The sequence below is a fragment of the Lycium barbarum genome, chromosome 3 (genome assembly GCF_019175385.1).
Source record: "Lycium barbarum isolate Lr01 chromosome 3, ASM1917538v2, whole genome shotgun sequence".
Classification (NCBI taxonomy): Eukaryota; Viridiplantae; Streptophyta; class Magnoliopsida; order Solanales; family Solanaceae; genus Lycium; species Lycium barbarum.
The window spans coordinates 74,330,219-74,345,090 of NC_083339.1; the positions used below are offsets into that span (position 1 = coordinate 74,330,219).

General features: G+C 39.9%; 1 protein-coding gene across 2 annotated transcripts; it reads right to left on the reverse strand.

The window, feature by feature from the left end:
* Window positions 1–372: 372 nt before the first annotated feature.
* LOC132631569 (uncharacterized) lies at window positions 373–14,367 on the reverse strand. 2 transcript variants are annotated; one of them, XM_060347154.1, is made up of 15 exons: window positions 14,122–14,367; window positions 13,942–14,029; window positions 13,813–13,859; window positions 13,260–13,349; window positions 13,057–13,110; window positions 11,626–11,703; window positions 11,468–11,536; window positions 11,231–11,386; window positions 11,027–11,153; window positions 2,871–2,911; window positions 2,528–2,617; window positions 2,323–2,427; window positions 1,320–1,499; window positions 876–979; window positions 373–762 (listed from the first exon to the last, which is right to left on the reverse strand). In XM_060347154.1, exons 1-15 carry the CDS (start codon window positions 14,155–14,157, stop codon window positions 687–689), a joined length of 1,341 nt encoding a protein of 446 aa, XP_060203137.1. In that variant the 5' UTR covers window positions 14,158–14,367; the 3' UTR covers window positions 373–686. The 2 variants fall into 2 exon arrangements, with proteins under 2 accessions (XP_060203137.1, XP_060203136.1); XM_060347153.1 differs by having other exon boundaries at window positions 876–985; window positions 14,122–14,364.
* Window positions 14,368–14,872: the final 505 nt, after the last annotated feature.

A 14,872-nucleotide genomic window follows, 5' to 3' on the forward strand; every position in this document is an offset into this window, starting at 1 on the left:
TGGAGTTTAGTACCTGCCTGCATATGGCGTACAATATGGAAGGAAAGAAACAACATAATTTTTGAAGATAAGCACAATCCTTTTTGGGAAGTTAAGATGAACAGTGTTCACTTATTTTATTTTTAGTGTAAAGAAAGTGAAGTAGAAGATACAGAATCTTTGGCAGATATGCTAGGGCTCTTGTAATCTGTAAAGAAGGCTTGCACTACCTTAGTGATTTTATGAATAAAATGTTGCCAGTCTCAAAAAAGTTTTGGGCCACCACTTTGGTCATTTCGGGTACTTATTACGTCATTTAGGTTCCGGACTCCTCTGACCTGCTAGTTATTCATTCCCAACAGTAAGCAAACAGTTGTAAGAAAACGAGGCACATTGAAGAAGTAGAAAATAGTTCTCTTTTTCTTTTCTTTTTTTCCATTTCCCCCTTTTGAAAAATAAAAAGGGCTATGTATACATTTTTCATTTATCGGATGTCCCCGAAGGGACCTATGTATACATCACTAATTGGTAGAAAACACATCAACAGAAAAAATACACATCCCTCGGTCACATGAAGGAAAATAATGAATATTTTGCTCAGACGAGGGTCAAATAGATTGATAAAATTATATATAGTGTGCCTTCATTGCCCATCCACCATGTAATTGTTGCCTCAACTTCACAGGACCACTTACAATCTTACACCTTCACTGGACTCTCACCGTGCTATCTTGTTTCATCTTCACGAGACTGTTTTCGATGTTCCATAGAACAGGTTTATAGCTGGAAAATATTTAAATGGTAGTTAATAACAAAAAGGATATCAGCAATTGTTTATGAAGATGGATTCCAGAATATGTCAACAAGTTTAAGAGTAAGCAAGATTAGATACATACATGCGCGTGAGACCATTGTATGCTTGGGTGGCCTGCTGGAGCCGTGCATTGAGCTGCAAGATTTCAGCAGACAAGGCTTCTGTTTTGCTCTGCTCTTCAGCTAGCTGACCCTAGATGAACAACCAATTGGAATGACATAAATAATATTATCTTATACTGCACCAATATGACAAGCGAAGGAATTCAATCTAACTGTCCATACGTATCTTGAGAAGAAAATCTTTATTCAGAAGTTGCAGCATACATGCATGAATGAAAAAGAGTAGCTCTTTTATTACAGTTCTAATGCATCCACCTGTCTGCTATTCAACCTAAATGCATGTACAAGGCACGGGGTGATAATTGTCCTAATTAAATTTCAAGATGCCAGTGAACCAGATTCAAATTCAAATAGCACATAGTAACATATTCTACGAACAATGAATAAGAGTTTAGATGAATAACCTTGACGGAGAGGATTTCATCATATTCTGCGCCTTGAATTTCATTTTTGCTGCCTTTGATAGATGCCGACATGCCTTGCTGCATTTGGTTGTTGTTTGCAGTTGCTATTGCAGCTTGGTAAGCCCTCAACTTATCTAACATGGCACGAAGCTCCTCATTTTGCTTGAGACAATCTTTGGCCTGCATGGGAGTACTTCAAAAATAATGCCTTTGACCAGGAAAGACACATTCAGGACATTGGAGCTACATTACCGAGGGTGTAATATTACAATATAATTGGAAGAAAATTATCCCATACGCCAAAGAAAGAAATATATTCAACCAATTGATTGCATCTAGGAGCTTTAGTAAATGAGACAACCGTTGTGTATAGAATTTATTTTTTTATTTTTATTTTTTTGATAAAGGTAACAGACCGCAAGCTTATGCTTCAGGAGTAGGGAAAAGAGTCACGTCTAGCCAAACTGAGAAAACTATTGAGTACTTTTAAGAATTTTGCAGTAGCAGAATCTAGCTAACCCAAATTCTTCCCCAAGAAGATGATGTTTTTATTATTCTGATTTCTGACTTGAAAGGTTAGACATCTTTTTTGTTCTCAGTGGTACTATTAGCGCTTCAAACTTTGATTTCAATCCACAGATGTTTATCGACACATACAGCAAGACTATTTGGTTTTGAGGGTAAACAAATTGCGGGGTTGATTGCCTAGGTCTTCGCAGGTAACTTCTTATGCGATTATCCATACTTTTTAGTTCCAACCTTATGAGAGAAACGACAGTCATAAACCTTCCTCCAATCCGTCAACTATTTATTACAATCAAAGATTACGTTAAGAAAAAGTATAATAGACTTGTCAATAATTATATACAGAGCACGATTTACTATTATTGAAACAGGACATGGAAGAAATTACATATACGAACTATTTTTAAGATTCTGCAAAGAAATGTGAATAGGCATGATACCATATGCTCATCTTCATTTAACTTCAAGATAAAAATACCTGATTCTCCCACTGCACTGCCACCCCTTGAGCTTCTTGATGAGCGGACGAAAGATTAGAATTTTCCTCAAATAGCCTCTCTATCTCAGAGGATTGTGAATCAATCTGAAATAAGAAAAGAGTGGAATGATTCAACTATTACATTGCAAAATGGAACCAAAAAAATAAAAAGAAGAAGAAGGAGAGAGAGCAATAGTGGTTATACCTCCATTAGAAGTTTCTGCCGGCTACTTTCCAATCTTTCAATGGCCACTGCCATATCATGTAATTGCTTTTCAAGCCTCACCTTGTCTTCCTGAAAGGGTTGAAATAAGACCTTAAACTCAAACAACATCGTTCTAACAAAATATTATAATACATTAACCACAAAAATAACCAAAGTACGACAGAAAACGTTTTTGGAAGAGGCCAAAAAGATGAACGGAATTAGCGAGAAAATTTAGCTGTAGTAAAAACGACCATTAGAAATGAAAAAAAATTGAGGAACAGTTCTACACAGCAAAATTGAGTCAAGCACAATTACACAGCACTGCAAATACATTGATTACCCCCGAGAATGTCTTCTGGGATGCCGTTCCGGTGACTTCATCTGTAATAAACAGAACAGAAATATAGAAAAGATCAACAGATATCACGAGGAAGCCAACTGGTCGTTAAATGATAAATATTACAAACAAAAGAGAAGTTCATGTAAATCAAATGATTTGTAGTTAGCTATGTTAGGTGATTCTTCTTCTTCTCCTTTTTTTTTTTTTTTTTTTTTTAGAAGGGGAGCCTTAGCGTAACTGGTAAAGTTGCTGTCATGTGACCAGGAGGTCACGGGTTCGAGCCGAGGAAACAGCCTCTTGCAGAAATGCAAGATAAGGCTGCGTACAATAGACCCTTGTGGTCCGGCCCTTCCCCGGACCCTGCGCATAGCGGGAGCTTAGTGCACCGGGCTGCCCTTTTTTATCGAGTTTTTTTTAAGTACTTCATTGATTGCATCAAGAAGATGTTTATGTACAACAACAAAAAAGAATCCCTTAAGTATGTACAAAATACATCTCCTGCATTATATCATGATCTCATACTCAGATTACACCAACAGTACAAAAGCTGCAAATCCTAAATTTTACACGAGGTAAAGCCATGTAACTGTTTTAAAAAAAATTGTTGTTTCTTTCTTTACGTCTCCCAAAAATACATAAAGAGACAATGTTCCTTATGTATTCTATCCGCTTCACCACTCTATGGCCACTCCAACTCTGTATAGCAGACTTTACGGATGCAGACATAACCTACATTCACGAGCATGACCCAAATATCTCAAGCAAAGGGGCGCTGCAAGCATATGTTTGTAGGGGATTAGATTCAGCATGGGCCATGGGCTTTACATAGATAGCACTAATTGCATAACTTGGATCCTCTCTTGTGCAGGTGTTCTCAAGCTTCTATAGCTATCCATCCAAATCATCAGCCCTGGAAGATGCTTGTCTTCCATATTGCTTCTCAACGCCATATTGTATTAACAATATCTGGTTTGCTCGGAATGTTGTAGCAAGAGCTAAATAGGAATAAACCAAATTAGATCTCCGCCTCAGATTATCAGGGGTATCAGTCAGCTCTTTGATGCCTTATAACCTCATTTTAACTATGCTATTCTTATGCCCCATTCAAAAAAATTCCTGCTTGGTTTAAATTCTGTTCATTTCTTTGCCGACAATCAGCTACAGTTACAGTTGCCTCGCGATTCAATACCAGCTTGTTAAATATATGGGAAAGTATGTTTCAATGGTATCTCTCTACGTCTAGGAGACATTTGAAGAAGTTTGGAAAAATCTACCAAGATTTACAACTTGTCTTGGACCATGGAAAACCACGATTCAAGCATGGAGGCCTTGAAGGCACTGTTGAAGCTGCAGGATCTATGCAAGAAGCAGAGCATCGGTATCGCGGAATACACCTCCCGATCGGGGGAAGGCATCAGATCATTGAAGGGCGCAATCACAGACAAGCCATCACGATCACGGAGGAAGCCCACTTGCCAGCCATCAGCGAAAGCAGATACATGACCACGAATGTGAAGCCTCCAGGCCCAGTCCAAGATTGCGATCGTGGACCACTTGTCGCAATCGCGGGGAGTAGCTGATCATCCCAGTTCCAACTTTGTTAATTACAGCCTATTTTCTTTTTAGGGCTACTTAAGAGCTTTTTCCTTTACTATGTAAGATTTAAACCTAGTATAAATAACTACTTTCCTATAATGGCTAGTTTTAGCTTACCTTTGATGAATGATGACTTTTGTGAGGATTGGAGAGTTTCTAATTGTTGCTTGAAGACTTGCAAGAGTGTTTTCAAGGGGATTACATCCACTTGAGGGTATCTTATAGTGTATGTGTTGCTTAATTGCTTGTTTAGGGTATTTAATCTCTAAGAAATGTCCTAGATCTTGCATTAAGTTGGTGCCTGCAAATCCGAGCAAACTGAAACTGGAGTTCTTTTTTTATGACAGAGAAATCCGTCTAGAACCAACTCTTCGGCCAAACCGTGGTCTTCGAAACTGGGAAACGATGGGCTCCCCCTCTTCCCTTCCTCCACTTAAATAATGGACTTAGTTAGCTTGGCGCAAACCTCGAACTTGTGATCTAGGACACAATTTCGTCAACCTTTGCCAATTGAGCTAACCCCTGGGGGAGAGTTCATGCTTCATTTTACACCAAGCTCAATCCTGACCTCTCTAATGGAATGGAAAAAACCATCAATGTATCGATAAACAAGCAATCTTATCACACACACTTTGGCCTTAATTTTCCTCCATTCAACATAGCCACAGGTGACAACCACTGTATGTAGCTTCAAATCTGCCACATTGAGTCACCCATATCTAATCCTTTCCGTCTCCGTTCTGGATGAAAACTATACGATGAAATACACTTTTGTTATTTTCACCTTTACACCAACCGATACTCTCCATGTTGCACATCCATATCTCAATTTCAACTATACTTGGAATCTCCGATCTTAGATTTTCAGACCTACCACCTTTGCATTTGTTCATGACATTCAACTATGATTTTGTCGATTTTGCACAATTATTTTCTATTCTGCACCTTCCACATTGTGCCGAATCTTGATACCATCAAATGGCTAGGACTTTACTGTCTAAGACTTACTCCGTTTCTCAATAACCGTTTAGATCAAATGTTTGACTGCTCTTGGTTATGAACATAGAGATTAAGAGGAAGGGGAGAAAGAGGGGTTGTGTATGGTCAACCTAAGATCAAATGGGGGGCATTGACTACGGACAAAGCTCAGGAGTTGGGTGAGAAGTTGCAGGCGATGGGGGCCAGGAAGAGTAGCGGGGATACGAGTAGTATGTGGACCATGACAGCGGCTAACATTAGGGAAGCAGCTAGAGAGGTGTTAGGGGTTTCGAAGGGTTACTCTGGCGGACGAAAAAGGGACGGGTGGGGGAACGGTGAGGTCCAAGGTAAAGTGGAAGCCAAGAAAGTAGCGTATGCGCGAAGCTAGTGGAGAGCAAAGACGAGGAGGAGAAAAGGATGAATAGGGAGCAGTATCGGAAGGCGAGGAAGGAGGCGAAGTTAGAGGTTACGGCGGCTAAGACTACAACGTTTGGAAATTTATATGAAGAACTTGGGGAAAAGGCGGGGACAAGAAGCTGTACAGGCTAGCCAAGGTGAGGGAGAGGAAGGCTCATGACCTGGACCAACTGAAGTGTATCATAGACGAGGACGACAAGGTATTGGTGGAAGATGCACATATTAAACGAAAATGGCAGACGTACTTCCATAAGCTCTTGAACGAAGAGGGGAACAAGAGCATGTCGTGATTTTGGGTATTGCAGGCGCGTTAAGGTTGAGGAGGTGGAGGGCGTTATGCGTAAGATGAGCAGGGAAGAGCGACCGAGCCCGATGAAATCCCGGTGGAATTTTGGAAGAATGTGGGCAGGGATGGCTTGGAGTGGCTTACTTAGTTGTTTAATGTCATTTTTAGGACGTCAAAGATGCCTGAAGAATGGACGTGGAGTACGATGATCCCGTTGTATAAGAACAATAGAGATATCCAAAATTGCAAGAACTATAGGGGTATCAAGCTGCTGAGCCATACTATGAAAGTTTGGGAGAGAATGGTGAAAGTGAGGATGAGGAGAAATGTGTCTATATCCGAGAACCTGTTCGGATTCATGCCGGGGAGATCAACCATAAAAGCCATTCACCTTGTGAGGAGGTTAGTGGAGCACTACAAGGAGAGAAAGAGGGACTTGCATATGGGGTTCGTTGACCTAGAAAAGGCATATGACAAAGTCCCGAGGGAGGTTCTATGGAGATGTCTGGAAGCTAGGGGTGTTCCTATAGCATACATTAGAGTGGTTCAGGATGTGTAAGATGGAGCCAAGACCCGGGTGAGGACAGTGGGTGGTGACTCTGAACACTTCCCAGTAGTGTGGGTCTGTACCAGGGATCCGCTCTTAGCCCATTTCTTTTTGCCTTGACAATGGACGCACTGACACGTCACATTCAAGGGGAGGTACCATGGTGCATGTTCTTTGCAGATAACATAGTACTGATTGACGAGATGCAGAGCAGAGTTAACGCGATGCCAGAGGTTTGGAGACAGACCCTAGAGTCTAAAGGTTTCAAGTTGAGCAGGACTAGACAGAATATTTGGAGTGCAAGTTCAGTGACGCAATTCATGTAGCGGACGAGGATGTGAGGCTTGATACTGAAGTCATCCCTAGAGAAAAGTTTCAAGTACCTGGGGTCAATTATGCAAGGCAATGGGGAGATTGACGATAATGTCGCACATCGTATTGGAGCGGGATGGATGAAGTGAAGGTTTCCTTCCGGGTTCTGTGTGATAAGAATATGTCGTCAAAACTTAAAGGCAAGCTCTACAGAGTGGTGGTAAGACTGACTAGGTTGTATGGGGCAAAATGTTAGCCTATTAAGAAAGCTCATGTCCAGAAGAAATGAGGATGTTGAGATGGATGTGTGGGCATATCAGGTGAGATAAGATTAGGAATGAAGTGATTCGGGATAAGGTGGGAGAGACTCCGTGGAGGATAAGTTGCGAGAAGGGAAGTTGAGATGGTTCGTACATGTGCAGAAGAAATGTGTAGAGGCTCCACTGAGGAGGTATAAGATGTTGGCCATGATAGGCCTGAGGAGAGGGAGAGGTAGGCTAAGAAGTCTTGGGGAGAGGTGATTAGGCAGGATGGTGCAACTCCAGCTTACCGAGGACATAACCCTTGATAGGTGTGTGTGGAGGTCGAGTATCATGGTAGAGGGTTAGTAGGTTGCCGCGCGGATCTCTTTTCCGTACCGAGAGTATTAGTAGCCTTTTACGTCTGCTTATTCTTAGATCTCTAGGGCTACCTGCTTGTTTATTTTATTTCGTTTATATTATTATTTTGCTATTGTTACTGCCTTTTATTACTGTTGCCTTTTCATTTTTCCTTAAGCCGAGGGTCTATTGGAAACAACATCTACATGTACATGGTAGGGGTAAGGTCTGCATACACTCTACCCTCCCCAGACCCCATCGAATGGGATTATACTGGGACTGTTGTAGTTGTTGTTATTTCCAATGTTTGACTACCCTCCATCCTCCATCCTGGACAATCTCAGGACTGATTCAAGGAAGCCCTCTTCTTCCCTGCACTACTTCAACCAGAATATATCTCTCACATCTATTGAAGCGAGGTTGAGATGGTTCGGGCATGTGAAGAGGAGGTGCAAGGATGTGCCGGTTAGGTGTGAAAGGATGGCGGTAGCAGGAGTTAGGAGAGGTAGAGGTAGGCCGAACAAGAACTGGGGAGAGGTGATTAGACAAGACATTGCACAGCTTCAGCTGACTGAGGACATGACCCTAGATAGGAAGATTTGGTGGCAAGGTAGAAGGTTAGTTAGGTAGTTGAGTAGTGTCGCACTTTGTGTAGGAGAAGTAGGGGGCTAGCCTCTCATCTCCTCTTCTCCTTTTGAAAAGTATTATTTAGGTATCGCATAGCTCCTTATTCTTTAATGTGTTACTATATGTTGCTTCATTTATTTTGTATCTTGATATTTTGTTGTCTTATTTTTCTTGTCATCTTGCATCGATCACATTCCTTTGGAGTCGAGGGTCTATCGAAAAAAGCCTTTCTACCCAAAAAAGGTAGGGTAAGGTCTGCGTACATCCTACCCTCCCCAATCCCCACTTGTGGCACTGCACTAGGTATGTTGTTGTTATCTATTGAAGTTTCAGAAGACATTGTTCAAGTACAATTGATCCTCCTTTTCCATTTTTGACTTACTTTTTCAATTGCCTAATGGTAGTGTTAAGATGTCGCAAAGCCAATTGAGTATCTTACAATCAAATAGAAATCTGCTGAGTAAATTCTTACTCCTTTCAACAGGCTTGTACACAATGCCATATTTCCCCGGATTTTGTTTGACTTCAATCCATTTTTCTTTGGTGTGTAATTAAAGGTTTCTTCGCCATATGGCAAATGCAAATGAAAGTAACAACAACAAACAACATACCTAGTAAAATCCCACCAGGTGGGGTCTGGGGAGGGGAGGGTAGAGTGTATGCAGACCTTACCCCTACCTAGTGACAGGTAAGGAGGCTATTTTTGATAGGCCCCCGGCTCAAGGGGAGAAGAAAAGAGAGATGAAAAAGCATCAGTAATTATAAACATTAATAATAAGTCGTAATAGCAGCAAAATAATAAGATAACAGAGTGAAATAACCAATCAGATAGTACTAGGGATCTAATAACAGCCGACGTAACAAATATACTACTAGTACGGAAAAGAAATCGGTGCGCAACCTACTAACCCTCCACCGTGATACTCGATCTCCACACTCTCTTATCAAGAATCATGTCCTAGGTAAGTTGAAACTGTGTCATATCCTGCCTAATCACTTCTCCCCAAGACTTTTTAGGCCAACCTCTTCCCTCTTCTCAGCCCAACCACGGCCAACCTCTCGCACCTCCTCACAGGAGCATCTGCGAATCTCCTCTGCATGCCAAACCATCTCAACCTCCCTTCCCGCATCTGTCCTCTACAGGGGCAACTCCTACCTTGTCCCAAATCACTTCATTTCTAATCTTATCTCTCCTGGTATACCCACACATCCATCTCAGCATCCTTATTTCTGCTACCTTCATCTTCTAGACATGAGATTTCTTAACATGCCAACACTCGGCCTCATACAACATAGTCGGTCTAACCACCACTCTGTAGAACTTGCCTTTAAGTCTTGACGGTACCTTCTTATCACACAAAACGCCGGAAGCGAGCTTCCATTTCATCCATCCCGCTCCAATACGATGCGTGACATCCTCGTCAATCTCCCCATTGCCTTGGATAACATACTCCCGGCACTTGAAACTTCCTCTCTGGGAGATGACTTGGGTATCAAGCCTCATGTCCTCATCCGCTTCCTGGGTCACGCGACTAAACTTGCACTCCAAGTATTCTATCTTAATCCTGCTCAGCTTGAAACCTTTAGACTCCAAGGTCTGTCTCCGCACCTCTAGCTTTGTGTTAACACCATCTCGCGTCTCATCAATCAGAACTCTGTCATCTGCAAATAGCATGCACCATGGCACCTCCCATTGAATGTGGCGCGTCAAGTTGTTCATCGCCAAGGTAAAAAGATACAGGCTAAGCGTGGATCCCTGGTGAAGACCCATCATGACTGGAAAGGGCTCTGAGTCACCTCCCACTGTCCTTACTCGGGTCTTGGCTCCATCATACATGTCCTTAATCACTTTAATGTATGCTACAGGGACACCTCTAGCTTCTAAGCATCTCCACAGAACCTCCCTCAGGACTTTGTCGTATGCCTTCTCTAGGTCTACAAACACCATATGCAGATCCCTCTTCTTCTTCCTATACTACTCCACCAACCTTCTAACAAGGCTTCTATAGTTGATCGCCCTGGCATGAATCCGAATTGGTTCTCCGAAATAGACACCTTCCTCCTCATCCGCACTTCCACCACTCTCCCCCACACTTTCATCGTACTATTCATCATACAGCAGGCCTATGTTATTAGTAATCTAATCCATACTTGCATTTGAGTTGATGCAATGCATAGAGGTTGCGGAAGAATCAAAGCGATCCAGTGTCCTATTTTAGGAGTAAAGTTCTAGAGAGGAGGACGTTCTCTCTATAGGCCCAAACATACTTCGACTATAAATCAGCAAAGGGTTATATTACTTGTGGTAACATTTGTGGCTCGGGTAACTTGAATTGCCAGGGAATTTTACTTTGGCAACCAGTGACAACCACTATAAAACATTATCAAACTGGTTCTCCAATTTATTGAGTTTTTTGTCATCTTCCCCTACTTACTGAGTGATCCTTTTGCCACTTCATTATGTATCAAAAATCAAAAAGAGGTCTCCATAAAGAAAGAGCATTTGAATGGTTGACTTTTTGCACTTCTATAGCGTGAATGTGGACAAGATAGTTTCACTATTTCCTTGAACTTTCAGCTTCAAATAAATTCCTAAACCATTGTTTATCTAGAAAATGACAGAAGCAAGCAAGCAGTCAAGGCATAAATAAAGATCAGAAATTTCCTCAAACCTTTACTCGGGACATATCATGGTTCAACGAAAAATGACAACAAACTTTAGTGCTTGTATTTACACTTATACTAATTCCTACGAGCTAAGCATTTCCATATAACAATATTGAACGACAAATACCTGAGACCCTTTTGGACATAACAGCAAGCTTCTCTTCCAAATCCTGCTTTTGAGAACTTAGTGCAGATATATGCGCTTTCTCCTCCGCTAACTGCTGTCTTTCTTGTTGCCTCAACAAGGTCACTTGCTGTAATTTTAAAAATCGTTTGGCAAATAAATAAAGCTTAAAGAGGTAATCATGACAACATAAACAAACAATGTAACCTCTAATTGAGATTTTAGATCTGCTAGCTCCTTCTCTATAGCATGCATATGATCTGGCGGAAAATTCATTGAAGTTAAACCACTAAGTGGACCGGCCATTGCTTGCTGCTGTAATGAGTTAAGTTCTGCTCGTAGAGCCGCTGCATCCTCCTCAGCCTAATCCCAAAATGATTCACAACGTATTAAGGTATACTATTAGACTTCAACTCATTTTAATGCAAGAAAATATTTGCATACCCGATACTGTTCCTCTTCTACTTCCTTCAAACGTTTCTTAACTGTACGAAGCAGAGCTGAAAGATCCTCCTATATTTGAATAACAGGGTTCATATGAAGATCGAGCAAATATTAGGTTTAAAAAAGGACTATAGAATGGTAGTATAAATGATATGTACTCGTGCAACAACTGCTGCATCCTTTTCCATGGCAACATCCTTGAGCGCTTTTCTTAAAGAAGGTACAGTGTTTTGCTCCTGCACTTCCAAAGAAAAGAAAGTGAAGCCGCCTATCTACTGAAAAGAGGTGTCAACAACTTACCTAAATTCCTTTTTCTTCCTCCTTTCAGCGAAAGTTAAGACAAACTAAACAATGGTTTATCATCTAAGGAAAAAGATCCAAGTGTGCAGAGTAACATATTCTATAGTGAAAGAGAAACCAAATACTATTGCCGTACTAAGATCTTAAAATTAAAGTAAATTTGCAACATTATGACCACATCCACAAATGAAAACACTAGTGCTAGAATATGAGCAGATAAAGACCATATTGATAAGGTAAAATGACATTTGTTTCATATTTCAATGTCTATAACTAATAGGAACAATGTCCACTGCCTTAGTCATACTTTATCATAGTCCTTATATTCTTTTTTTTTTTTAATGAACTTTGTCAAATTCCTTATATTCATTACCAATACTTCCTGATTGTTAAAAGTTACAATACAATCATTAAAGGGAAATTATCAAGCTGTTACTGTGGCACAACAGAGGTGGGTAATGAGTGGCGTTTGAGCTTTAGAAGGGGTGGTTTCGATTGGGTAGTTGAGGATGCAGCAGCTCTATAGAGGATGACTACCTTGCTGCAAGAATTAAGTCTGGTGTCACTAGATGCCGAAATTGAGGATTCATTGCTATGGACTGGACAAAGAAATGTGTTTTCTGCGTACAATCCTGCTATTAAATTTTGGTAGCAGCAGAAAATTTTCCTTCATGGCCTGGGAAAATCATTTGGGGGGCCAAAATGCCTAATATAAAGTGGCATGTTTCAGCTGCATATTGGCTCATGGTTGCTTGACACAGACAAATTTACAGAAAAGAGGTCCGCAGTCATGCAGCAGATGCTATATGAGGTCGCAGGTCACCTTTGGCATCTCTTTTTCAGTATCTTTTGGGATCAAATGCCATCCCAGCAACCATTGTGATGTTGCTGGAACTTCTTTTTTAATGACCGAGAAATTAGTCTGGAGCCAACCACAGCCTAAAAAACTTGGGGATGATGGGCCCATCTCTCTACCCTTCTCCACTTAAATACTGCACTTAGTTCGCTTGGCACAAAGCTTGAATCTTAGTGCTTGAAGTTTATATGAATAAAACATTTACCTTATAAAAGAAAGGGACATTATCGATTTCAATTACATAATATAAATTCTTTAATAACATTCAGAGAATTGATGACTTTCCAATAACTGACCGTATAACTTTTTCCAGAAAAACCCCATTCTATGTGGGCCATTTACATGATGGGTCTCCATCCTAGAAATTATAACTAAAAGACCACATTCCCTCTGACAAAAATGAGTAAATATATCATATGGAAGCTGCATTTACCAGATCATTAAGACGCTTTTGCAACATGCTGTTCTCGGCTTCTTTTGTCTGAAGCTGAATATAGAAAATTTAAGAAAAATCATGAACAGGATATATTCATTAGTACATTGACAAATTACTATAAAAACGCAGCATCTAACGCATTCCAGCTCAAAAAAACAAGAGTTGATAAAGCTGGTAATTTGGTAGCAAAGAACTAATACCTTTGAGGCCAGTGCTCTATTTTCTTCATCGAGTTCTGCATTATTTTTTTGCATATTTTTCAATTGAGAAACTAAACCAGTGATATCATTCTGCAGATGGATGTGTAGATATTTAACTCAAAGGTCAGAGTACACAATAAAACTAAAAAAAAGATACTATAGAACGGCGTCTAAACTCCTTTCGACGAAGAAAGGAAGAACTTTTCGTCTTCATGAATACTTCCACCGTTTCAATTTGTTTGTCTAGTTTTGAGTTGACACGGAGTTTAAGAAAGTAACGAAGATTTTTTAATCTTGTGGTCTCAAATTAAAGACATGTGGCTCGTTGGAACTAAAGAATTGCCAAAAAAAAGAAAGAGACATTCTTTTTTTAAACGGACTGGAAAGGAAAGTAAGACAAATAAATTGAAGCAGAGGGAGTATTAACCTACATAGAGATACATAAATTGTATACAGAGGAAATTAATCTTATATTCCTGTGCAGTTTGTCAATTAAGCATTCACAATAAGGAAAAATTTACTAAACAGAAACGCAAATTAGGGAAATTGAGACCTCTGATAGCCGAGTTGCACTCTCAGATTTTCTAATCCCCAAAACCTCTGGCAAAAATAAAAATATTAAGATCAGAAGAATAGAGAAAAGGATTGGTCTATCAGAAGATTAAATTAAATTAATTAGTACCATTAGTGTCAGAAGGGTTGGTAAGATCAGGTCCAGAAGAGGTTTTGCTTAATCTCTCTGCTGCTCTCTTTTGTCGAATTTCTTCCAACTGATCATACATACAAACACACACAATTTTATTATCATATAAACATATAGAGATATCTCAAAGTTTGGAAATGAGAAATAAAATAGATATACCGTTCGACGACCAAGGGAGGCGTGACGAGAGTCCATTAGCGGAGGAGATCAAATCCAATGCTCAGACAACGGAGCTATCTATTCTCCGCTGCTTTTGCGTAAACGAAAATTCGCCCGGAATTTTAACTTCTCGAAGAATTCCTATTCATACAACCGAGGCATCGTGATGTATTGTCTGGGTGGTGTAGTTGGTTATCATGCTAGTCTCACACACTAAAGGTCTCCGGTTCTAACCGGGGCTCAGACATTCTTTTACTTTTCCTTTTTTCCTCCGAAAATATTTGTTTCCCTTATACTCTCTCCGTCCCAATTTATGTTACATAGTTTAACTCGGCACAAAGTTTAAGAAAGAAAAATACTTGTAAAACTTGTGGTCTAAAATAAGCCATAAATTTTTGTATGATGGTAAATCATTTCATTAAGAGTAAAAGGGAAGTTTTAAGTTAAATTATTTCTAACTATATAAATGTATCCTTCTTTTGGGACAGACTAAAAAAAAAGTGTATCACATAAATTGAAACAAAGGAGTAGTACTTTTCCTGTAGTTTCCAAATACATAAATTTTAATCCTAAAATATTGAGTTAATCAAATCCAATTTAGCTTCAAAATTTAGTCAAATTAACTCTCGAAAAAAGAAAAGTATCACATAAATTGAAACGAATGGTACTATTATTGCAATAGTTATATATAAATAATAATTTTTACTTTTTATAAGTATTGTAATAATTGTGTGATGAGTTGCATGGAAAC